This window comes from Temnothorax nylanderi, unplaced genomic scaffold (genome assembly GCF_030848795.1).
Source record: "Temnothorax nylanderi isolate EJ_2023f unplaced genomic scaffold, tnyl_v1.0 TNYL_tig0022_pilon, whole genome shotgun sequence".
In the NCBI taxonomy this organism is placed as follows: domain Eukaryota; kingdom Metazoa; phylum Arthropoda; class Insecta; order Hymenoptera; family Formicidae; genus Temnothorax; species Temnothorax nylanderi.
In genome coordinates, this window is record NW_027249084.1 from 1,201,837 (window position 1) to 1,227,608 (window position 25,772).

General features: G+C 38.8%; 2 protein-coding genes across 8 annotated transcripts in view; both read left to right on the top strand.

Moving 5' to 3' along the window:
• The first annotated feature begins 797 nt into the window (after nt 1–797).
• Nucleotides 798–7,665, top strand: Snrnp-u1-70k (small ribonucleoprotein particle U1 subunit 70K). The gene is given in 9 exon segments (XM_071700486.1): nt 798–1,066; nt 1,689–1,871; nt 1,964–2,026; nt 2,110–2,191; nt 2,540–2,584; nt 2,587–2,613; nt 5,917–6,160; nt 6,242–6,582; nt 6,674–7,665. Coding segments are annotated over 9 exon segments (1,293 nt in total). The 5' UTR covers nt 798–922; the 3' UTR covers nt 6,838–7,665.
• A 5,235-nt stretch (nt 7,666–12,900) lies between these two features.
• Nucleotides 12,901–25,772, top strand: part of Shaker (potassium voltage-gated channel protein Shaker) — a 119,274-nt gene continuing 106,402 nt past the window's right edge. Inside the window, exons 1-3 of one of the 7 annotated variants that reach the window (XM_071700489.1) lie at nt 12,907–13,672; nt 15,502–16,109; nt 18,626–19,508. In XM_071700489.1, coding sequence (XP_071556590.1) covers nt 19,336–19,508 — 173 coding nt within the window. In that variant the 5' untranslated portion in view covers nt 12,907–13,672; nt 15,502–16,109; nt 18,626–19,335. Of the gene's footprint in view, nt 16,110–18,625; nt 19,509–25,772 lie in introns of all 7 variants that reach the window. The other 6 variants (XM_071700490.1, XM_071700502.1, XM_071700493.1 and 3 more) reach the window with 6 other exon arrangements.

Genomic DNA, 25,772 nt, shown 5'->3' on the forward strand with positions numbered 1-25,772 from the left:
ATTCTGATTGATTAAATTTCAATCCAATCTCAATCCCAATCCGTAGTCTGATCACGGCTTTAATGGAGGTTGATTGTGTATAATATTGAAACGAGGTAAAAATTACCTACAAGAGTGAACAGATTTACTAAATTTCGACAAATAAAATCAGAGATACTCTAGTGAATTTCTTTACTTTTGTAATTTTCACCTCGATCCAAGATACACAATCGACTCTCGAACGCAGCCAATGAAATGACTATAAATACCGCCCTATAAATACCGGCTTTAATAATTCTTTCTGTACATGTAAATGCAGCTTAATCAACCTTGTATCTTAAGGTCTGTTCTTTACAGCTGAACTGGCTGCACTAGTTCAGAGTTCATCCTTTTCCTTCCAATGTGGTGTAAAGCCTTGTGTACACGATACTAGAAATCGGTCCGAGTTTCGGTTTAAAGCCTTGTGTACACGATACTAGAAATCGGTCCGAGTTTCGGTTTAAGCCAATGGCCTAGTTTACACCGATCTCTTGATACGCGTATCAAATAGTATATTTGAACTGATCAGCCAATAATCAAACTAATTTACTAGTTATTTACTATTTAATACGCGTATCAAGTGATCGATGTAAACTAGGCCAATGAAACTGCTGCTTTTCTGTAAGAGCTGCAAGTTGATTGGCTTAAACCGAAACTCGGACCGATTTCTAGTATCGTGTACACAAGGCTTAAAAAAGATAAACTCTGAACTAGTACAGCCAGTTCAGCTGCAAAGAACAGACCTTTAATGATGGCGCTGGCGGCGGGCCCAACATTCCAACCAATTCCAACATGATCGCCATCTTGTTGAGTGCGAGAGGATGTCGTCAATCCCGTTTGTTTTACTTATTTAGTGAATAAATTGATACAGCCGTAGTGCGGTAACTCGCGACGTTTCGCCGAAATGACGCAGTTTCTGCCGCCGAATTTGCTCGCGTTGTTCTCGCCACGCGAGCCGATCCCTTATTTGCCACCCGCGAACAAATTGCCGCATGAGAAGAAGAACGGCGGCTACGCCGGCGTCGGGTCCTTTTTGAAGTGTTTCGAGGTAAAAGCATATTACGTTTTTTTTCAAGGTCATCTTGTACGTTCATATACTATTATACTCCTTTTGCATATATTTATGTCATGTTTATACATGTGGATTGTTTCTTTATACTTATTACATATAAACTGCATGTTTTCCATTTATACATGGCTTTTAATAGAGTTCCATCTGAATTTGTTCGAGCTGATAACTTCAATCTGATAATTTTTTAATATCTCAAGTATGCATTATTATTATTATTATGTATATCTGCATTTTTTGAATGAAGGCTAAGTGATAGTTTTTATGGTCATATTTGGCCTATTTACATGTAAATAAATGGAAAAATTCAAAAATAAAGCAGGATACAAATTTTTGTCAATTGTTGACTAGTATAATCGACACACATTGGAAGTCTAAAATAAAATATAATAATTTACAATATTGTTATATTATTATTAGGCATAATGTTCCTCCCAATGGCCAAGAATATCATCCATTTATTCTTATCTTAAATTGTAAATCTGGAATTTATTCTTATATTATCATTGAAATTTTGTTGTCGCTTAAGATAAGATTTGTTTTTTATTCCCTTTTATTTTGCTAATATTTTTAATGATAAAAAAATATATTCTTTTTATAGGATCCTAAGGATACTCCGCCACCTCTGCGTGTAGAAACTCGAGAAGAACGTCTTGAGCGTAGACGAAGAGAACGTGCGGAGCAAGTTGCTTATAAACTCGAGCAAGAAATTGCAGTATGGGATCCGGCTGGAATTTCCAATGTTACAGCAGATCCCTTTAAGACTCTCTTTGTAGCTCGAATTGTAAGTATTATTTATGTAACGCTCAGCAAATATATAATTAAGCTATTACGTAGAATACATCTTAACATATGTTTGTTTTCCTGTTGTTACAGAATTATGACACCTCAGAATCCAAACTGAGAAGAGAATTTGAAGTATATGGACCGGTAAAAAAGGTAAATATTTTTCCAAAAATAAACTTTTTTTTTAACTAGAATTTAATTAAGGTTTATTACCGAATTTTGTTTTCTATTTGCAGATTGTGGTAACACATAATACAATTAATGGCAAGCCTAGGGGATATGCTTTCATTGAGTATGAGCATGAAAGAGATATGCACTGTAAGTAGTAACAACTTAGAAAGGTAAAAGAAAAAAAGAAATGTTACTCTTGTCGCGAAGCTCAATGAGCCCCATATAGTCTGGAATTTCATCTTATTTAGCGTCACTTCCAGCTAGATATTACGGGGGCAGGGCTATAGTTAGGCTACTCATTTTCATTGGTACTTAAACTAGACGGTACCGTTTGGGGAGGGGGGTCCCCGCCATACGCACACTCATGCAGGAATACCGTTCTGTAAATGCATAAATATGGTAAAAGCGAAACGAAACAAAACAAAAACAAAAAACGACGTGAACGTTTATTGGCTGTCTTTGATTAATGCAGTTTTTATCTTGTTCTTGGTACAGCGTGGTGGCCGCTGCCGGCAACTAGTGCCGTTCACTATTCCATGCAAAATCCCTGAACCTGCCTGATAAGATAGGTTTGTATGTGTGGTAAGATCCAACATACAACAACGTTTGTTAGCGTCTACTTGCTTATCCTATTTATCGTGTCTGATTTTGTCGAGCAAACGTGCGGTTTCAAATCGGATTATAAACGGGCATCCGTGATGACACCCGCCAAAGACTTTTTACGAGATTTTTCGACCCGGAATTTTGAGATATATATAAACATATACATTCGGACGCCGTTTTTTCTCTTAGAACATGTCCCAGTAAAAAAAAACTTCATGGATTCGTGGATTCTAGGATTCATAGTGCTGTAATCGGCTCGTAGAACATTTATAGGTCGTAAAATTTACGGACATTAGTATCTACGGATCCAAGAATCGCGTGAAAGTTAGCATTCTACATTGAAATTGATTGGTGGGCCTTTAGGATGAAGGTTCAGGGACACACATTACCCATTTATATCAATGAATATAATGAACATGTAGATCAGAGTATTTTGCACACATATCTCTCGTTTCGTAGACACGAATAGCAGGATATTTCGCAATTGACACAACCATTGTAATTCTGTGGCTTGAAGGTAGAAAAATTAAGGTGTTACATGCAAACAGGCATCTATTTCTACCCTCATGTCGTAGAATGGCATTAGTTCGTCTAGTACCACGATGTTAATATCCTAAAAATAGGACGAATTTACATCCGGCGATGTGTATCATCACACTTAACACGAAACGTGCGATTAGCCTGCGCGCTTTTTCTAACAATTTTATTCGTAAGTTGCATTTTTGAATTTTATTTTTTCCACCAGTTATCATCACGCAGTAGACTTTTGAAAGTACTTATAGTTTTTAATGACGGATTCGAAAAGTCCACGAGATGTAGGGATTAAATTCCTAGATAATCGCGCCATATGATCGGTATAAAAAATATATAATTTTTTCGATTTGGTAGATGTAAAACATAGGATTTGCATGAAAATCGAAAACGGAGAGCATAGTATAAAGTATTCGATAAGATTTTGTTTAAATATTATTACAGTTCAAGGATGTTCGATTTTTGTTCGATATCTGCTGGAAAAAAAGCTATTTAAAATTTAAAACAGTCCTTGAACATATCAATTTCGATATAGAATACTAATTTCTCTTTCGGTATCAGTCACTTGTTTTTATAATATCATTCTCTTGCGAAAACATGATCTCGGATAAATAACGTATATGCAACGCAACACTTGCGGATTGTAGAATCGGTGGATCCTAATTTTTCCGCGTGTCATCGAAATTGTGGATATCTGGCCTCCGTTGATTCTAAAATCTTTTGGATTCCGCGATATCCGAGAATACCTAGAATACCGTAGGCTTTGATCTACAAAGCTGGATCTTCGGATCTACGATCGTGCAGTATGCGACGTCGGAAATAACGACCAATAAACGACACTTCTCTCTCTCTTTTTCTCTCTCCCTTTCTCTCTCTCTCTCTCTCTCTCTCTTGAGTCAGGGAGATGTCGAGTTAGTTGAGCGAACGGGCACACTTGCCCTTAACATTACGCTAAATGTAACTTACTGCTAGATATCACTGTAACACGTATCATAAGTATATACGACAATATGCGCACGGTTTGAATCGTAAGTAAAACGAAATGAAAGCGCACCAGGTAATACGCAAATGTAAACCTCTTCGGAGATTGAACGAACGAACGTATGAAGACTGGGCATCTTCGCAATGAGTAGTCTCCTCGCGAGTCTCTTACGAGTTCATTTCACGAATTAGACCGTACCTCTAAGCTTTGTGTTAACTTCCGTACGTAAGTAGCCGCGGTAGGTATTTTTTGTATTTGCTATACTTTTTTGGATCTTAAACAAGTAGTTTTAAGCCGCTTTAAAAGAGCCGGAGCGTTACTCGCTTCCGATCGTCGTGCAGTTGCGGCTACGGCCTGCGTACGCGTTCTCGTTTTACGTCGTAAAATGTAGTTTAGGATGCAGTAAGTAAATATGCAATTGAGTTTGGCACTTCGGGACCGTATTGCGTATTCCAGGATCTTCGGAGGAAATAATACTTCCTAAAAGGAAGAGAAAGATCTTAATACGTTACTCGATTTACAAACGTGTGATTGTGGTAAGGTTTGTATTCTCTACTTAAAAGTATAATTCTCGAATTTGTAAGAAAACGCTCGATTAATTTCGAACGTGATTCTTTCGGAGAAAATGTTCCACGAATTCCACGTGATATGGGGATAATCTTCTCTTTTTTTGTAATTCGCAGAAGTATATCAGATATTAAATATTTCACTTTCATTTTACCTGGTAAAACGACACACGCGGCGCGTGCCGGCAAGCCGGATGTGCGCGCGATCGGTTGCAGCTCGTATCATTACCTCGTTATCCCAACATCGTCCACAATATTCAACAACAATCATATAGTCTGATTGATCCTGCTGCGACAATTGGCGTCGGCGATTCGGATGGAGAATGTTTCCTCAGTACTTTAGCAAGTACTTCTTCTCGAGATCCTCCAGCGAAACGGCGCAATGTCATTATTGACTTGAGATCTGTGAATCTCTTTCCTAGGGTTTATTGTTTCTCTTTCAAACGAGTGCGGTACGCATTCCACTTTATCCCGCAATGATGCGGGTAAATTTCAATTGATTCTCCTCCTTTCTTCTTCTTACGATTCCCTATTTGAATAGATATCTAGAACGTTTCTTTGAGAAAGGACCTGCGGAACCGACGATCCTTTTTGGATCTAATAATAAATTCAATTTACAGATTGTGAAGCACTCACGTATCCAAGAACTGTTTAATTCTAGGATTGAGATCTCTGGAACTCACAGATTCTCGAAATTACGGATATAGACTAGAAATTTGATTAGTCCAGATAGTCCGCGAATCCGAGAATCTGTGTTGAGGCAAATTTCAGTTGGCCTTTTGACTTTTTCTGAGGTTCCGTAGATCCGAAAATTATTGGACCACAGAATCCATGGTTCAATACCAGAGAATTCTTAGAAGCTATCTCTTCGAAACTCTGAGTCTTGGAATGTACGTTCGAAGACCTGGTGGATTCGAGGATCAGTGGCTTGGAGAGATGCTGCGAGAATCGTGGAATTTGTGCTTGTGAACGAACGATTCTCAAAGTCTAGATAACGCCCGATTCTAATATCCAGACAATTTAGGATCTTGATATCGGCCAGTTCCAGGATCCGCAGTCCCAGGAATCATCCCATTTGTTAGGTTTCTCTCGGAGTTTGCCCTTTCGTTGGGACTGTAGACTTCGTAGACTAATCATTTAGGCGCGTGAATTTACCGGCGAACAGTAATTTCTGATCGGTAATCTTTTAGCTGCATATAAGCATGCGGATGGTAAGAAAATAGACGGCCGCAGAGTATTAGTGGATGTCGAGCGGGCGAGAACGGTGAAGGGTTGGCTGCCACGAAGACTCGGCGGCGGCTTAGGTGGGACTCGTAGAGGTGGTCCCGACGTCAACATCAAGCATTCAGGGCGGGAAGATAACGAGAGGGAACGGGAGCGATATCGTTTGGAACGTGAGAGAGAAACCTCGGGACGTGGCCTGGACAGAGACAGGTGAGTGGCAAGGAGTGTGAAATATTAATTAACAAGATGTGAAAGAAATTATGTATAAAAATTGTCGTCTAATTGTTTCAGAGATCGCGACCGTTTGGATAGGGAACGTCGCAGATCGCGCGATCGTAAGCGAAGGACTCGGAGCAGATCGCGTGAACGCAGACGCAGGCGAAGTCGCGAGCGATTACCGGATCCCGATATCGAAGAGATCGAACGCCCGCGCGAAAGAAGAGATCGTGATCGAAACGAACGCGATCGGGATCGCAAGAGGCGACGGTCGCGAAGCAACGATCGCGAGCGCGACAGGGATCGTAAGCGGGACAAGCGGGACAGGGATCGCGAACGCAGGGACAGGAAGGACCGCGGCGATCGTCAGGACGAGGATACGAAAGAGATCCGTATCAAAGAAGAACCGTTGGACGGTAAGTTTTGATAAAAGAGATAAACCTCGACGATATCTTTTGAAAAAGGTCAACGAAAGAATGAATATGCGAGTGTTAAATTATCTTTCAGATTATCCAGACTACAGCAATACATTTGCGACGTCCGGTTCATACTTCACCGCGGTCAAGTACGAAGATGATAACGATCAGGAAGTGGAGGAGAAATACCGGATTCCAGAGGGTCGTCCCGACCCACCTCCGTATAACAATTACGATTCCGTACAAGATTATTGATCTCGACCAGTGCATGTTTCTATCGTATCCCTTTTTTCACAGTAAGCCACCATCGCTTTATTTTATCGTTGCATTGTCTCTACTGCTAGCACAATACTGGCGAATTAGCTCTTTCAAGAGCGAATCAAGTATTGAACGCTCTTCAATTATATAAAGTATTTGGTCAACTACTATGAATGTCGCAAAAGAATTACGTATGTTCTGTAAAGTGTTTAATTTCTATAGAACTTCCGAAATAAATAAGAAACGAAATAATTTATATTAAATAGTAGAAAAGATACGAATTTACATTTAGTAAATTTAAATTTTGACATAAAAAATCGTTGAAAAAAATTTGAATATATTTGCTGCATAGCAATATGCATCGCATGATATGAAAAATAACTGGTAAATAATGTACAAATCGCTTTATCGTCTCTAAAAAGTGAATGACATTGATTAAACTATTATGGGGAATTCACGAGAATGAATTATACATAGATGCAATCATTTATGCAGATTTAAAGTACTCTTTGTTTTTCTTTCTTTCTCTTTTTCTTCCTATCATTGATAAGATTGTATTCACGGTAAAAAAAATCTTTGACATTCTTTTTAATGAATTAAAGAATAATTAATAGATTGTAGCAGATCATGCGAAGCCTCGCGGTATCAAAAGCACGAACTCATAATTGATTGAATACTACGTTGTTCAACAAAACATGTAATTTAAGTATCGGTCGTCTAGCATGTATACGTAACCGCCGCGCGCGCAAAACACAAAATTTAACTTATGACTGCTACATGTATATTTATATGTCGAGTAAAATAAAATATGAAATTAACTTGTTACACGAGCCCTGTTTTTTGTTTTTTTTTCTTCTACACTTCAGAAACTGTATCCATTACTGGATACATTAATTTTCTAACGCGAAAGAAATATGACTTCCAAGCGTAATGTAGAGCGGAGGATAACGTCGTCGGTTCGCGAAACTAAACGCAATCTTGATTTTATACATTGCTCTGCAATTCTGCCAATCGATTCGTACGAGTTTGATCGCTTGATACGCCCAGAACGCCACGCAAGCGTCAAACGATTTCGCAAGCGAAACAAAAGTGCAATCGATTAACGCGGTTTAAAGTAAACGGAATGAAATGGTAATGAGGAAATAAAAACGTTTCTTCAGCTATTTTTTTCTCAAATATGATTTGTTTCTAATCGAAAATTATCGACTATGTTACCACCGTATAATATTAATTATCTAATAATCCAATTATATATTTTTTATTATAGAAACGTATATTAAAATTTTTTTTTATTTTATACGTAATTAATGAGTTGATTTTTTCAGCTCGCTTATTTTTGATACTTTGAATTTCTAAGCCTATTGATTTCCGATGTTCGATATCAATAGGCTAAATTTAGGAGATTACAATATGTAATTATAAACGACGGCCTTTCACTATTACATGGAAGGTCATATGACACCATTTCTTTGACTAGTATCTGGCGCGAATTTTTTTATCGTGTTTGCGCGATATTCCTGTTAACTGCTTGGTATGTACATTAGCGATTGCCTTCCGGAAATTGCAATCTCCTCCCCCCTTCCCTTCCTGCTCCCCGTACAGCTGTCGAAACTGCAATCCTTGATCCATCGCGTTCGTGATTTTTAAAAATCTGTGGCAGCGAAATGCTCTCACATGTTGACCCTGCGATGCACGAGAACTTTTTTAATCTTTTTAATTATTCTCGACAGGATTCTTATTATATGGATCGCTTAACAAATCTTTTTTTTACAAAGTGAACCTACTTGAACTTTCATATTTATGAGGAAGATTCGCAGAAGAAAATTTAAGAGATAAATAATAATAAATAATTGTAAAATAAGTAAATGTAAAAATTTACATGTTAAAAGTAGAAAATTAGTTTATATAATATATAATTGATAATTAAATCCAATGTTAAAAAGTTATACAATAAGTATTCGGGGAAAAAAGTACTCTTTCCATTAGCATTTTTACGGTGGATATCCAATTTTTCTACCGAATATCTGTTTCCATATACCGGTGGAACATTTCAGAGAGATATAGTTCGAGATAGTCCCAATGATCCCTGGAGATTCCCTGGGTTGATGTTTAGTATTCCGGCGGCGGAAGTGATACCTACAGAGAGCAACGTGTAAGTTGATATAACGCATCGCGCTGATAGAGTTTGCCGAATGAACGAACGGATAGCAAGATAGCAGGAAAGCAGGTAGAATATATTACGTATAGAGAATGCTTGTAAAGTCTACACACTTTCGCGCTTTCTATTTTCTTGAAATTTGTATTTATAATATGCAAAGTAAAGTAAAAATCGATATTAAGCATGCGGTATATTTATAAGTCCTTTATTTAACGTGTATTATCCCGGGGAAATCTTCTAAGATGTGTGTCCATCACGTAACATATGAGATCGTTGGGAATAAAACAAATTTACTCGTATATCGTTATTTTGTTTCGGATATACGAATCGAAAAATAAAACGTGCGATTATTTAGGATTCCGCGATTAATTATAATTTAGTAATCGATTAAACAGATGATATGATCATATTATATTATAATTATTCGGAGATAACTTAAGTATTTTTTTGGAAATTTTGGAAGCAGAACTAGTAGACGGTTGGATTTCTACTGCCACTTGTGTGTCGCGAACAAGAACAGCACCTCGGACGTTGGAGGCTGCAGGAGTTTCCGTGCTGGAAGCTGGCTGAGTCCTTGTTTCTTCTAATGGAACGTTTGTCACATCACATGGTAGATAATATAATCAATGTCTGAAAATATATTCTTATCAAAGGGATAAATTCCTGTGCATTTGAAACCAGAGACTGCAATGTCTAGTCGAGCTATTTTCGTGAATGCTTCACCAACAAGGCCTGCAATATCGCAGTCAGTTATTCGTGCTCCTGCGTTTGCTCTCATCCATATGTCACATCGCTCAGGGTAAGCATTTTTGAAAGGTTTCATAAAAGTTCTGTCGAGAGGTTGCAGTTTGTGAGTAGTGTGTGGTGGTGAACTAATCAAGTGAATGTTATGTTTTCTACAAAAAATTTATGACATCCAATGTTTTATGGCTGCTATGACCATCTAGGAGCATAAGCACAGCTGATTCTTTTGAAGGACGTGAGAATTTCACGAAATGCTTCAATCATTGGAGGAAAAAGTCGCTATTCGTCCAACCGTTCGGTTGAGCGACGCCTTCACTCTGTGCGGGAGCATTAATCATGAGACGTTCATTCATTCTCTGTCTTGGGAAGACAAAAAACGGTGGTATAAAATATCCACTGGCACTCATGCAAAACAGGACTGTAATGTTCTTGCCTCTTTCAGCTGAAGTAAGCTTTCCTATTTGGCGTACATTCTTTGGAGCTAAAACTTTTTGATATTTTTGAACGCAGTTGACACCCGTTTCGTCGCAATTATATATGTTAGATGGAGGAAAATTATACTGATTCATGAGTTTTTCAAGATTTGAGAAGAACAAATCTAGGTACCTGTGGCTTAAAAAAACCTACAGCTCGCATCACACTCAGGTGTTCTTAGTAATAAATCGGGATGTCTAGCCATAAAGTTATAGTAAAAATGTTTATCAGCTGTTTCTTTTTCAGTGTTGAAGCGATGAGAAAGCTTTAGCTCTACTGCTAAGTCATATGCCAACTTTAGAAATTCCTTTTTCATCAGTGGCAAACATCGATTCGATAAGTCTTTCACATGGTTCACATGGTAATTTTTCTTCATATTCTAGTGGCAATGTTTAGGTGAACCTACCAATCTTAGGCTGCAATGATATTTCTTCGCCGGATTTTAGACATCTAATTTTATCGCGTAAAGTGCTTTTAGGAATATCATATTTTAGCGAAGCTTCTCTCGGTCCCACTTTTTTTTACATAACTTTATCAAGAGCAGTTTTTAGATTATCCTGATCCCATGATCCTTTCTTTTTATTTTCCATAATGTCTCCTAGGTGTTTCTTTTATCCTCTGAAAACAAAATATTATACTTCAGAATAAACTTAAGACACATAGCGTTGACGTTTTCATTGTCCGGCATTAGGGGATAGTGTTCTGTCCGGTACCAGGGGACAGCTAATGGTCAAAATAAAAATATATATAACGTGGATAAATATTTAGTCACAGGAACTTCGTATAGGTATACTCGTCTCAAGTTTACGCGATACATTCTTTTCCTTCTAAACGATCGACAGCTCTGTTTTGTTTACCGCCCAAAACTGAGGCGTGTTGCTGCGTGCACGACTATCGCTCATCTCTCTCTATCTTTCCGCCACGGCAGCGACACGATCGCGTTTGTACATGCATAGATATTGGCGTGTCCGGTGCTAGGTGCCGTCCGGCGTTAGGGGAACTCCTCCTATCCATTTAGTACAGTTTAGTCCAAATATACATTCAATCAATTTCCAAATATACACATACATTGTACAATGGATTGTTTATTGGAAACTGCTAAAGGGAGATTTGGATCGGAATTCCGACAATGATTTACCTTCAATTTATTATAACTGACAAGTAATACAATTATTTTTATCATAAATAACTTATTATAAGTTCGATTTATTATAATTAACGAGTACAATTGTTTATTATAACTAATTTGCAAACTTAATAAAGCTTTAGTATAAAACATATCTATTAATTTAAGTGTTCAACTTCTTCTCAAAGCACTTCCGAACTTGAGTGATACAGCAATTTTTTCTGATTGATACAAGCTTTATTAACTTTAAAGACAATTATACATAAGATTTGTTTCTCAAGACTATTGAATTGCTTTTTTGAATTGAAAAAGAGAATTCGGCATCTCATGACAAACTTCATCTGACTTTATTAAACGTTATCTACTTAATGGGACTCGTAAGATTCATCTACTGAACAATTTCACGTCTAAAGACTGACTTTCAGCTAAGTTTCTTGGTAGAAACGTGTCGGATCAGTGTCAGCAGTGCCGGATTATGCGACAGGTGATTGTGCGGAGTAAAATAAATACTCGTTGTCTTTATTATGTATTGTATTGTACGAATTTACAACGCGAGAGAGAGAAGACAGCGGAAGGGTAGAGAAAGAGAATAAAAGGAAGGATCTGAATAAGGTTTTCGGCAGATGCACCAAAATTATCGTTATATAATCAAGTTCGGCGATGTTTGGTCCGGAGAAAGCAAATAATAATAAGTAACTTTCTGAGATTTTCCTTCTAGTTCCACCCTCGAATCTTTCGGAACTCTTCTCCCTTATATTTCACATACGATCGGTCATCTATAGCCGCAATTTTGCATAGAGATGTATGAATTAAAGATTTTTTTATGTCAAATCGAATCGAATCGAATTTTATTTCCTCTTTCGAATTTGAATCGAATCGTGGAAATAAAATTTTTAATTAACAATATAATCATTATTAGATTGAATTTTAACACGCAAGAGAATATTTTAATGTGGAAAATATCGATTATATAATATAAATTCTTTTTAAAACAAAAACATGTTTAAATATTTAATGTAAAACTAATAAAATATATTTTATTTACTGTCGCAATAACTGAAACAATTAGGCGAAAAATCATAGATAAATTATTAGAATACTCTAATGTAATATTCAGTTACATATATATATATATATATATATATATATATATATAGAAATTAAAATAAAATTATATTGTTTATTTTATTACCAATAAGTACTCACAGCTAGTTTTCTTTTCTTAAGCATTTTTTTAAGCATATTTAAACTTTCAATTAAAATTGGATACAAAAATATGATTTTAATGAATCTGAATTCGAATCGAATCGAATCTCGCCTGATTCGATTTGATTCGTGTTCAAATAGTTCGCACATCTCTAATCTTGCGCATACTTGTCGGTACCCCTTTTTCAGCTATTCCGCGTGGCGAAGAATGGCAGGGTCACGAGGGCATATAACGGAGGGTGTACGACGACCAGCGCGGTGTTGCGCCGAGGGGCCGGGGGGAGGGTGGGGGAGGGGGTGGGAAAGGGAGGTACGCCGGGAAGGGATGGCAGAGGTAAGCGATGAAGCTGCAGGGGGGGACAGGAAACGCGGGGGCAAGAGGGCGAGCCGGCGGTAGTCCGGCAGGTAGCTGAAGGGATGGAGGGCGGAGGGTGTGGGCGGTTGGCGCGCGCTCAAGCGCAGGGGGGTGGGGACGAGCGGGGTGGCGCGCACAGGAGGTGGCAGGCTCTGCTCTGGTGCGTCAGAGCCTGCAGTGAGCCCGGCAGTGAGGCGAAACGTTGGGCTCCGCGCGGGAGTCTCGTGGCCGCCCGTTCCCTCTCGAGAGTCGGGGTGCCTTTTCCCACGAACCACAATTTACACACAGACACGCCGCACCACGCTACCCCCCTGCCACCGCCGTCACCACCACCACCCCGTCCCCCTGTCTCCCGTCCGCCCGGGCCCCCTCTCTTCTCCCAGCACCCCCGCCGGTTCGTCGCATCGTGAAATTTCACGCATTTTTTTTTGCGGCTCCGTGCTTTTGTGATAAAAGAAAAAACGCGCCGGCACGCATGCACGACTTCCGGTAGGCGGCCCCCTCCGGAAATGGTTCCGGTGTAGAAATCTTGTGGTTAAGATCGGGGGGTCGGCGACACACGCCGCTTTCTCCGTGTGCCTCCGCGTCGTCTCGCGGGGGTGCGGATAGCCCCGTGGACGCGGCACGCGCTTGGATGCTGCGAAACCGGCCGGAAGACTTCAACACTCCGATCGAGCGTCGAGCGACGCCGGTCGTCGTTTCGCGATCGTCGACGATCGCAAATGATTTCTTTCCCCACGTCAGGATGTCGTTAATTTGCGGATTGAAAGTTAGTGCGTGATTTTTTATCAATTTTTTTTTTTTAAGATCTCTGACGCGAACGTCGAGGAGTGCGAAAGTTTTGATCCGCTCGTTGCACTTGAGATATTATTTTAGAGTGAGGTGTCGCATTTCCGAAAATGATTCTACGTGACTATTAAATTTACATGGAATATTTAACTCGCGGGTCGAGGGTCGAGAGACCCTCAGGCCATACACACACACGTACGGAATAATAAGTTAAATTACTGCTTTCAAATCTCATCAGGAAAAGTCACTGAATCACGCGAGGTTGAATAAAAAAAAAAAGAAGATAAATCTTTCTGGGATTCTGTATAAAGATTGAACGCGCGAATGATTTGAAATTTTTGATGCGACGCCAGATATTCAATGCCAATGTCTTTGAAGAGCCTCTTGAGAAAGGGATTTGAAAATCCGTGAAAGGAGCATAGTGTCTTCGAGGTCGAAAGTTCACGAGGACTCCGACTGCGGCTGTTCGTACGCGTGACTGACTCCGATGATCTCTGACGTTGACGTTGATGATCTATCGAATTTTAATTGTTCAATCAAGTAATTATATCGAGCTTTAAAAGTTTATCCGTATATGCATCCTCTTACTTTCATGTTAATATTGTTAATTAGCTTATCCACTCCTTTTGACGTATCTGAATGCTTAAATCTAAATGCGCGACTAACGTTACATTTGAACTTTAATTACGAAATTCCGTTACGTTCTATTATTTCGGTCGAATGACAGTTACTTGAACCTCGTAACTCATCCGATTATAGTTTCATTCAAATTTTAATTTTAATTCGATCATTATTAAATGTATCACATCAATTAATCACACGGTCTGCAATGTGTCTACAGCAAGTAGATTAATATGTTAAAACAGATTAACTTCAGTCAGACTAACATCTCGCTGTTGACATTACGAATTTCTCGCAAGACTCCACCGAGTAACAAGCCTCGGCTAGGTGTCGGACAAATAACCAGCTAGCTCATTAAGAATTCATGAGAGATTTATCTAATTTTAGATTTTTAATTGCGCGACCGGGGTACAATTCGGTTTCGCCGCCGACGTTTCAATCCATGTGTCTAATCCGAACAACCGTATCGACGAGGTCGATCGATCGATCGCGAACGAAGGTGAAATACGTCCTGCCAGAGACCTTATGGGGTAACGCGGGCTCGCGATGCGGAGGGACGCCGCGTGTGTTTCCCTTGTCCGCGAGCTCTCTCACGCACCGCCAATGCGGCTGAGATCGCGCGATCCCATTGGCTGCTCCCGTGCCGTGGTGTCGGCGATGGGTACGTCCAGGTTCGACGCTCGTGCCCGACCGAGGTGTGCGCGCGTAGACACTCTCGCGTTTCCCTGCGAGGAAACGTTCAACCAGTTAGGCCAGACGGGCGATCGCGGGAGGAGGAAGGCGCGGGACTCTCGCCTCGGGAGACGCTTATCGCGGATCAGCTGCCGAATAACTGGTCGATTAAATGAATTGTCGCGCGGTATCGATGGTGCCTTTCGGCGGTTCAAGTCGCTTTGCATAAAGCTTGCATTTTTATTTCGCGCGCGAGTGTGTGACTGTGCGATTTAGTGGGTTTTTAGCGAGCTCGGGAACTCATGAATTCGGGAAAATTTTTAAAATCGTGGCGGAGATAAAGAATCTTAGATTTGAAATGAGAAGTCGTCATAAGAAATCCGAGAGACAGCACCCGAGAATCTGAAATACTCGAAAAAATTTATACTCTTTTAAAATCTTTGGGTATATCAACGTAATGGCACTAATATAATGGTTTCTGGCTCCGTAAACAATTTTAATATGAATCTTTCGCAGATCCACGAGCCAACGTCAATCATCAACGAACCTCGATTATTTAGACGATGTTCGAAGCGAGATAGAGTCGGCGATTAGTCATTTCAATAAGTTATCAACAATCGCGGTAAATAAAAGTCACCGGTTTGGCTCTGTGCCAGTTTTTTGATCGATCCGAAAGCCGCTTCTTTTCAAAATTAATACCATACATCCACACAAGTCGTGCGTACGTGCCGGTCTCGTGCTGCGTCTGGCTCGCGGCCAGAGTAAACGGGAGAATGTGCGAATTCGAGAGGGACGATTGGAAAAGACGGGGGTGGACCGAGGAGTGAAAATGGTGTTTCGTCAATGAGAGAGGCGAAGGAAGGGCGACCCGTGGCTAATATATCGTGTGACGTGATTATTTCGCGGTTGTGCGTAGCGAGATGCGATTCAGTACCGGGCGTTATCGCGCCGGCTGCTGAGAGAGGAGAGGCGAGTCCTATACGGTCGCTCGTGCTGTAAGGGCGACGACGGGCCCTCGCGTCCTTCGGGCCACGCTCCGAAAACGAGCGAAAGTGCAGTGTGCGATACCCATTCGAACGACGTCGTCGACTGCACCTGCAGGGGTGCATTGATCCGGCGGTGAGGTGAGAAAGGGGGCGGGCGAAGGACGGGGGTGAGAGAGAAGGGCGACCGGAGTCGCAGCGCGCGGTATTCCGCAATTTGCGCAGGACGATCTCGTGAAATGCCGGACCGTGCCGGATTTATTCTGATTCCCTCGGGATTGGTTCTCTTGTGCTATTTTTATATTATTTAATTTTGCACATATATAATACTATTACGATACGCTTGACGATACGTTTGACGATAGCGCTAACACGACTTTGATAAACAGTATTGCATTTTGCAACAATAATTTGGGAAAATATTTGAAAGGATTTTTATAGTTAATGCCAGAGCTTTGAGAAATATCACTTTTTCATTGACAAAATCATTTCAATTGCGTGAAACATGATGTAAATATAATTTAAAGAGTGTAATAATTATCCAAGATCGATTATAAATTGAGAATATTTATCACTTCTTAGAAATCTGCTTTAATCGGTTATTTACTCGAGAATCTTTCTTCAACGCGAGCAAGGTCGCGATAAACTTCTACCCTTTAAATCACCAAACGCATTACTTCCGCATTATATCTCAATGGTCAATTTATCGTACTCCTTACGCTAGACTTCCCCCCATATTTTCCTCCGTGTGTCACGCCGTGTACATGTGGTTAGCTCCGTCTTTTCTTTGTAACCGGAGTCTCACCATCCGCGAAAGTTTGCCACAGCCACAGCAACCGCGTCGTCGTCGTCGGTGGGTTGGCGAAAAATATGTCTCGAGTAACACAAAAGGCGTTTAGTGGCGCGACTTATCTCTAACCGGAGCCTCGGCCATTACCACGCCAATTTCCAGATATTTTTAAGGGGATCGATAGCGGACTGTTTGCGGTTCTTATGCATCTGGCACACGCGCGCCGGCCAACATGCAAGCGCCATGGGCAATTTTTTTTTTCATCTTTCCACCCCTTTGAAGCGTTCGACCCTTTGAAGCACGCCTCTTTAACTGCTTAGAGTCTATGGAAAATACGTTACTACTACCGTGTCCGTTAGAAGTCGCGTAGTGTATTTGAACTCGCGGCGGCAGTTAATTAGCTGTATAGATTTTTTTTTACTTTTTTATCGAGTTTCGAATAATCTTTTACTTAATAAATTTTATGCCATTATTGGATTTGCATTTTCTATCGGAAATGCGTGTATTGATTTTTTTACGCTTATACTAAAAAATGTATTCAATGCTCGCTACATAATACCACGCATAATCAGCATTAAGTATTCTTTATGGATGCTTATACCTTGTCATCTGTATCGTGATATAGCTGTATCTTGAGTAATCTAATTACGATTACAAGCTGTCTGCAGATCTCGGAAATCTTCTCATAAATCTTCTTTGCGTCGGACGGCTGGCGCGTAATGTTTCTTGAGGGGAGGTGGAAGTAATTCCATTTTTCTCCCCGTTGCAACTGTTTTTTCCGGCTTAGCCTCGTTTTTCCGCGATAGCACCTTTATTAATAGCGCGTCGCAACAGGAACTAAGTTTCCCGTGTCGTTGAATAAATATTTATTTTTCGCACTTTCCGCGGCCTTTTAACAAGTGGCTGATAGGCGCTCGCTAATTCGAATTATTTTTAAAAAATAATCTATTTACAAGTATCGTATATTTTCCATAAGCAATAAGAGTTTTCTATTATAAACAATATTTTTTGCATTAAAAACTGAAAATTGCTTTATAGCTTTAAAATGTCATGACCAATATCTATTTGTTAAATAACCTAATTAATGATTGAAAAAGTTAAAAATTATTTTATATAAATTTAAATATTTATTAATTAGAATGTTTTATTGTAATATTATAATCCGCTGTACAGCAGAACATGCACTATAATTATAAGACTTTATTTAGAAGACAATTCTAAAAGACCGTTTTACAATCCTTTTTTTGTATTAAAATGGCAACAATTTACTTTTGTAAGGAAAAGAAAAAATTGAATGTTGCTTTTAATTTCAATTGTCGAGACTCTTTTCAAGCTTAAATTGTTATTTTCACGATGCTATCATTTAATCTTTAAGCGAACGGTTTAAAAATAAGATGCCGCAGTTCGGAGGTTAGTTCTTCACTTCAATATAAAATTTAGCATCGAGAAAAAAAATACAATTGTAAATGCATCGTGTAATTTTCAATAGCTGCTACAAAAATAGTTCATTGAAGAATATTTTGTCACATCTCGACTTATAAGCGGTACATTGATTTTCAAAAGTCCATGGACGACGAACAAAATAATAATTGTTTGGTTTATTTAATAAATTTTAGTTTTAGTTTATTTAATAAATGGTTTAGAAATTCAGAAGCAAACAAAATTTAATATAAAATTTTTCGAAACGAATTTATTGAATATCGCATTATTGCGAGAACGTGATGCATTATTCTGTAGCTGTGTAGCAACATAGTTGATCGAGACCCGATCGATCAATGTTTAAAGAGAAATCCCACCTCAAAAGAGAACCAATCCCGCGAGAGCACGTGGAAGAATTTAAAAGAATTTGTACTCTTTCTCCGCAAAGTTCGACGGATCTTGACCCACCGCCTTTCGCCAACTTCCTTCGTTCAGCCATTGGTTTAACCTTCGTCAGAAGGAAGAGAAAACACCGAAGAATAGCTCGTCAGGAAATTCCGCAGACGGCAGTGACGTCGTGAGAACGTCATCGGTCATCGCTGTGTGAGATCGGAGCGTCAGGCGCGAGGAACGCGGAGTGCGGAGTGCACAAAAAAAAAAGAAACGGGACGGTAGTGGTGTTGAGGGTGCGGGGTGCGGGGCCGGCAAAGCCTTGTGACGAAACGAAGGATTAGATGGTGGAGGTGCTCGGGGGCCGGGCTAGGGAGCCTACGGGGCCACGCAGGGCACCTCGCACCTACCCAGGGCCAGTGCAGCTGCAGGTGCGCCGTGTGGGCCCCCGCGTGGACGTAAAGGTCACCCCTGCTCCGGTCCAGCTCCTCCGGGCAGACTCGAAGGCAGATCGCGGAATTTCTGTCCCCGAGACGAGCTCGGACGAGGGCCAGGAGGCACGAGGCCCCGAGCTTGACGTCGCGCGACACGCACAAAGCGCGAAGAGCGAGATACCCCCGTCGGAAGGGATCGATCCGACGGGACGAGAGGACGAGACGGAGAAGGAGGACGTTGGTCCGAGTGGACGGCCGTTCGCGGCCGGATTCGAGCACAAGTCGGAGCCCGGAGCGTCGGGCTCCCGCGTAAGGAGCGAGGCTGGCGAGCGCAATGTGGCAGAGCGGCGGCATGGGCACCCATGCGGCCAACAACCCGTGGATGAAGCTGATGGGCATCGTCACCCACAAGGAGCGGAGGCATCACGAATCGGCGTCCGCCGCCGCCGCCGCGTCTGGAGTGCAGGGTTCAGCGACCACCGGCAGCAACGATCGGGCGCTCAATCAGTGAGTTTATTCGACCCTAACAAATCTCTTTATAGATGCAGTTTTCATTTTACTAGTATATATTGTTATCTTTGTTATAACGTGTTTCTAAAACCAATTTCGTTTATTTATAGTAAGTTTTCGAAGGTAGATTTTGGAAGGGTAATCTGGGATGTGTCGGGTAATGCGGAACACCTTAATCTTGCAGGAAAATAATTTTTCTCGTATTTTGATGCATATTAATGGTCAAATAGTCTATAATAATTATCATATTATAATTTATTACAAACACTAATTTTTGTGCTTTTTGTAACAACATCATACAAATGTATGTAACATGTTTAAAATTTTTACTCATAATACATACTCATCACACAATATTATTCCTGAAAGAAAGAAACAATAGAGTATAAAATACAATATTTATAAAAAGTGGCAGATTATACAAACTATTTCGCATTATCTGATATCGCCACTTTTATCTTTTTATTGTACCATTACACATTTTCACCGAGTTTCAGCGTTCCTACTATTAAAATCATAGTGTCAAATTACGACTCAATTTGAGTCATTTTTAATCATTAAAATAGGTCGCCACTGCTTCTACTCAATATGCCGTTAATTTAACTAAACCAATGAAGTTAAAATAATACTGTTTTGTGTTAAAATAATAAATTTTGGTACACATAATGGTTAAAAATAACAAAATATAATTTAACTCAAGGTATTGGTTTAAATTTTACACAGTTGGAAAAATTGTGTTAAATTTAACATAAATCACATGTCCCAAACGGTCCACTCAAATTTTTGTGTTAATTTAACATAATATGGATGTGTCAAATGATAACACTGGTACTATGTTAATATTTTAACAAAAAAAGAAATGTAATTTTCATCGTAATTTGTAGTTAATTGGGTGCACGATTAACTTTTATAATGGAATTAACACATGAGAAATGTTCTTTTTACATTTTACAAATGTAACAACTCAAAACACCTTTTTCGGTAAATCTTAATACATTTAATAAATACGTACAAATTGTGTTACTTTAACATATTTTTTAAATCATTTTAATAATTTTACATTTTATATTTGTTAAGCAAACATGTGTTAAATTTACACAAGAATATGTTGATTATTTAACACGAAAACTTTAAATCAGCAGATTTTTTCACAAAGGTACACAAATTTTCCAACTGTGCATGCTTTAATATTTAACAGTGTAAAAAACCATGCGTGTGCGCGCGCGCGCGTTCGTGTGTAGAGTTGAAATTAACGCGGATGAAATGTTACCGAGCGTTGCATAAAGCTGAAATTACGTACCAAAAATGCTTACTCGGATTATTCGCAGTCGAAAGTTATCGCTCATAACGCCGTCGAAATGACGAAGCGAACGAAATGATTGAAACTCGATGAGTCTCTTCAAGATTTCCTCGTTGAAGGGTCGACAAAAGCAAACATCGTCGAGAAAGAAGGAAGCGGCGGATCCGCGAGCACTGCGAGCAGGGATCGAGTTATAGACACGCTCATTTCCTGTCATCCTCGATCGAGAGTACTTGATCGCCTTATAAATTCTTCGCAAGTGTTCCGGCATTCGCGAGAAGAATGACTTTCACAATTTGACGAGTCCTCGGTTTCAAGCTGTCGACTGTCGAGTAGATATTGGTATTTGCTCTGCATAGCGACGTGTCGTATGACACGTGTCTATTTTTGCTTTGTCGTTTCATTTCTGCAACGAATTCTTCAACTCTTCACTCTTCTGTTGCGTATCCTCGTTGAATTTGTCAATTTGCAAATTTGCGTTATCATTATTTCAGATTTTAAATTCTAAACCTTCTAGATTAGATAGATTATTTTATAATTATTTTTAGAAAATTATATATTAATTTTTGTATGTTTTACAGAAGTGTAGCCAGTGCGCGATAACATCGATAAAGCGAAACAGGCACATATGTGACGTTAACAAGAGAGAGGCAGTCTCTCTTCGCTTCTCCGTTGCTTCCATTGTTCTTCCGTTGTTGTTTCAGTCGCTCCGAATAACTTTGTCTGTTGTTCAAAGCAATCCATCAGCGTATTGCGTTTATACGCCTATCATCTATCTTCGCGATTCGTAAGTTTCTCTGGTTTTCGCCCACTCTTGCGTTGTCGCTCTCATCAAGTAGACTTGTTAGTCAAAGCGCGCTCTGGCCAATTTTCTCCTCTTGAAATCACGCATATTCCAAATATGGATGAGATAGATGCAAGTATATGTATAGACTGTTATTTAAGAGCGTCCTTTGTCGCGTCTTCTTATACGTTTGATTTATATTTAATCAATTGATTATATTTAAAATATAATAAATAAATATTATTAATAAATGTTTGAGAGGTTCTTAACTCCAATTAAATGTTAATATCAAATTTTAACATATGCATATTTTGTTTTTAACTTAACACGATCTTTTTATAATTTTATAAACTTTTCGATATGTGAACATTTAGTTTCGTATATAGAGTCTCTTTGAATTGAGGGTACAACAGAAAAATAAATTATTACAAGAAAAAATAAGTCGAGAATATGGAATAAAATTTTCTCGCAGGTTTTGATGTCAAGAAAAATAATTGTGTAAATCGAAAAATCAGTAATATATTTATACTTACATTTAAAATTGAAATGATTGCATCGTGTCATCAAATTCGTTTTGATAAAGGCTATTAATATCGATATAATAATACAATATAAAGGCTATTAATATCAATATAATAATACAATAAAAATACAATTCTCTATTTAATAAAATAATTTAAGTTGTTAAAGAAATTAATATGAAATTCAACATGTGTAAAATATATAAACGTTTTTTTTTTCGAGATATAGAATGTTATATCTTTTTATATATATATATCTTGATAATCGTTGATGAAACATGTTTTTGTTGCTATATGATACAAAGTCTTTAGACGTCTAAGCTTAAAAATGTGTTGTACATTTTCCATTCTCTGCGAATTATTTTTTCCCAAAAATGATATCTATTTGTATGGAAAAACTTGATTCTACATTTTTATTTTTATTTTTTATTAGAAATCATTCTTTTCCTGTTGTACCGCAGTACAGTAGTTCGGAAAAATTCTGTATTTATGGTATCTCAAATTTGTTTTCGTTCAAACGCACTTTGTGTAGTGGAGAATATGACAACGCGTTTACCGTTTATCGTCATGTAATTTCCGGTCGAGAGGACGGTAGAGAAACGAGGATCGTTTCCTTAGAAGTCGTTTTCGATACTGACGAATGTTATGTTCTTCGGACAGATGAGCGATTCCTGTGAGAAATTTTATCGCGCCGCGAGGAATTTCAGTGACGGCGGAGAAACATATTGAGGAATGCCCTTATGCCTAGGGATTCTCGAGAGTACACAACACACACACACACACACACACACACACACACATGGCACACATACACAGTCGTATTTTAGACAGCTCAACTGCAAAGGCGAGCAGTATGACGAATTTCGGGATATTGTGTACACATTTTTGTTTCCCTGTCGAAGAACGTCACCTATTATTTTGTCTGATGACACAAATATGTTTACCAGTTTCGTGTTGAGTAATAAAAACGATAAAACATTTCTCGAAATGTCATTCAGCAGAAAAGAAATGCGAAAATCCGCGACTGAATTGATATTTCGAATCATTACGTGTACATTTTAAATAACCAACAAGAAAACAACTCCGCTAAAAATTATTATTATTTTTTAAATAACTTAACTTGAATGCTCGAGCTGAGATTGATGTTATTTTAATTATTACCTACTTAGCGATATAGTTGGCGGAATGATACGCAATGAAAGGTCCACTTTCTCGCTTTGACGATAGAAACGTGATGCGCGGGTGGAACACTGATATCGTGTATCGGAGAAAGCAAAAAGATATCACAAGAGGAGAATACTTTTTCGCGCAAAAAGCGACTTTATTGGCGCATCATGCCGTACGAAATATCGCGAAAGCGTTTTATAATCTCTTTTAAATCTCTTTGTGTGTGTGTGTGTGTGTGTGTGTGTGTTTGTGATTAAAAATTCTGCAAACCTTTGGATTTGATTTTATTAAGGCAATATTACGTTAACAGAGATATTCTAGCGTTATAACTGAAAGAGCTATGCGAAAACAAAGGAGAAAGACTGTTAGATTATGCCACCGCTGCAAATCAGTGATAGACACCAACGACTAATTCGCCTAAAATGTCCGACAACCGATGAATTTGCTCCACTTCGCGGCCGGAAATTGAAAGGAGCTGGAAAATCACATTTACCTACCTACCTACATTGAAGAAATTGAATCGAAGCGCGCATTTCCCGTTCCACATTTGTCTCTCATTAGATCTTGGTGAGAATCTATGCGCTTGCTTACGCCAACCTCGGCTCCACTCTCGGCGCTGTCTATTATTTTCCCACAAACGATTCCGCGCCCATTGCTGCAAAGTTTGTCCCAATTTGGCGTTCGTTCATTTATGTACGATCAACAATAATGATAGATTCGCGATAGTACTGGAATACAAATGAATTAAACGATAGACAGACGTTAAAATACCATTAAATATTGTTGTAAAAAAATTGTACCGTGCCAAGAACGAGTCACTCAATTTAAATCAATTAACTTTTGTGTTATAACTTATGAATCTAATATGTATGAATTTCTTTGCTTTAGCTAAAATTACAAATTTAAGAACGATAGATTTAAATTAATTAGAGAAGAACGCTATTTTCGGTCAGGACTGGATTTTGGAAACCTTAATAATATTATTTATGTAAATAATATTTTTTTTTCAACACTTTTACGCCTTAGCCAATCATACGTCGTTACTTACGGTCTGCCAGAGATTTTGATACGATATAGAATTCTGAATCTTGCTGCCTCTCTCTCTGGTACGCGTATACTTGAATGCAGACTCTAGAATGGACATCAATATATACCGTTTTAAACAACCTTAAAATTTATGATAGTCAGGACTTATGATATACAGAATTCTTTAAAATATTCTTTATAATAGATAACTTTGCTCAATTTTATCGAAAACATCTTTCTTTACGTGACGTTGCAAGATTCGCTCGTGGCGACGACGACGACCCTTGTGGGAGAACTTATTTCCTTTCCAACATTTTTCATGTAAATTCCCCGAAGCGTTTAGGTGCGTTGATATACTTTGGGGCTCGAAAAGATTGCTGATTTTCCAGGCCAAACTGAGGATTACATCCCTATAAATCCTCTTTTTCAGCGGGTTGCACTTTTGACGAGAGATCTGCTTGAAGCACCTTTTAATATACGAATACGTGGCCGGAATAAGATCATAAATGGGACACTCAATTGATACGTGATTAATAATAGCACGGAATGAATAAGTCGTTCGCGCCGATCGCATTTCGTTACTATTACATGCTCTATTATCGCGATCAATACATCACAGTGCAACACGAGAGGAGTAATAAACCTTATCGGAGATATAGCACACGCATAATTGAAAACGATCGGGACACGCGAGAAATAAGAGAGAGAGAGAGAAACGTTACTAATTTGCATCCTGATATATATATGGATTTCTTTTCTTATAAGATCTTCTAATTACGTAAAGTAACGCGTAATGCGCTTTTTCTTAATCGCATTACACGCTCTTTCTTGCAATGTCCTGATTTCACTTGATTGAAATGTATTAACAGTAATTCACAGTTAATAAGTAATTGACAATATTATTTCTCTCTAATTTTTTTCTCTCTAATTGATTGTATTACATAGGGTCACTATTTCCAACGTCTGTTAAATTCTAACCGACGGTTAACTTTTCAGAAAAGCGAATAGAAATTGGCTATTTTGAAAATTAATCGTCAGTTATAGAGATTAACAAACATTGGAAATAGTGATCCACGACGGTTAATTTTCAAAAAAGCCAATTTCTATTTGCTTTTCTGAAAAGTTAACCGTCGGTTAGAGATTAACAGACGTTGAAAATAGTGACCCATAAACGGTTATGCTTTACTTATTATTATTAATAATAATAAGTGAATTTAATCGATATGTGAATAATACAAATAGATAGAAGTGCCTTATACGGTCGCGCTAAATCTTTAATTGTGCCTAATAACAATTTACGTGAATGTACCTATATAAATTTTTCCGCTCAGCAAACTACACGCCGATGTTTTGACATGCTGTCGGTCTTGACAGACAGTCTCAAGCTGAAGCTGAAACAGTACAATCACATAACTAAATTGATAATCACGTAACTAATTTAATAATAATCAGGCTAATAAGCA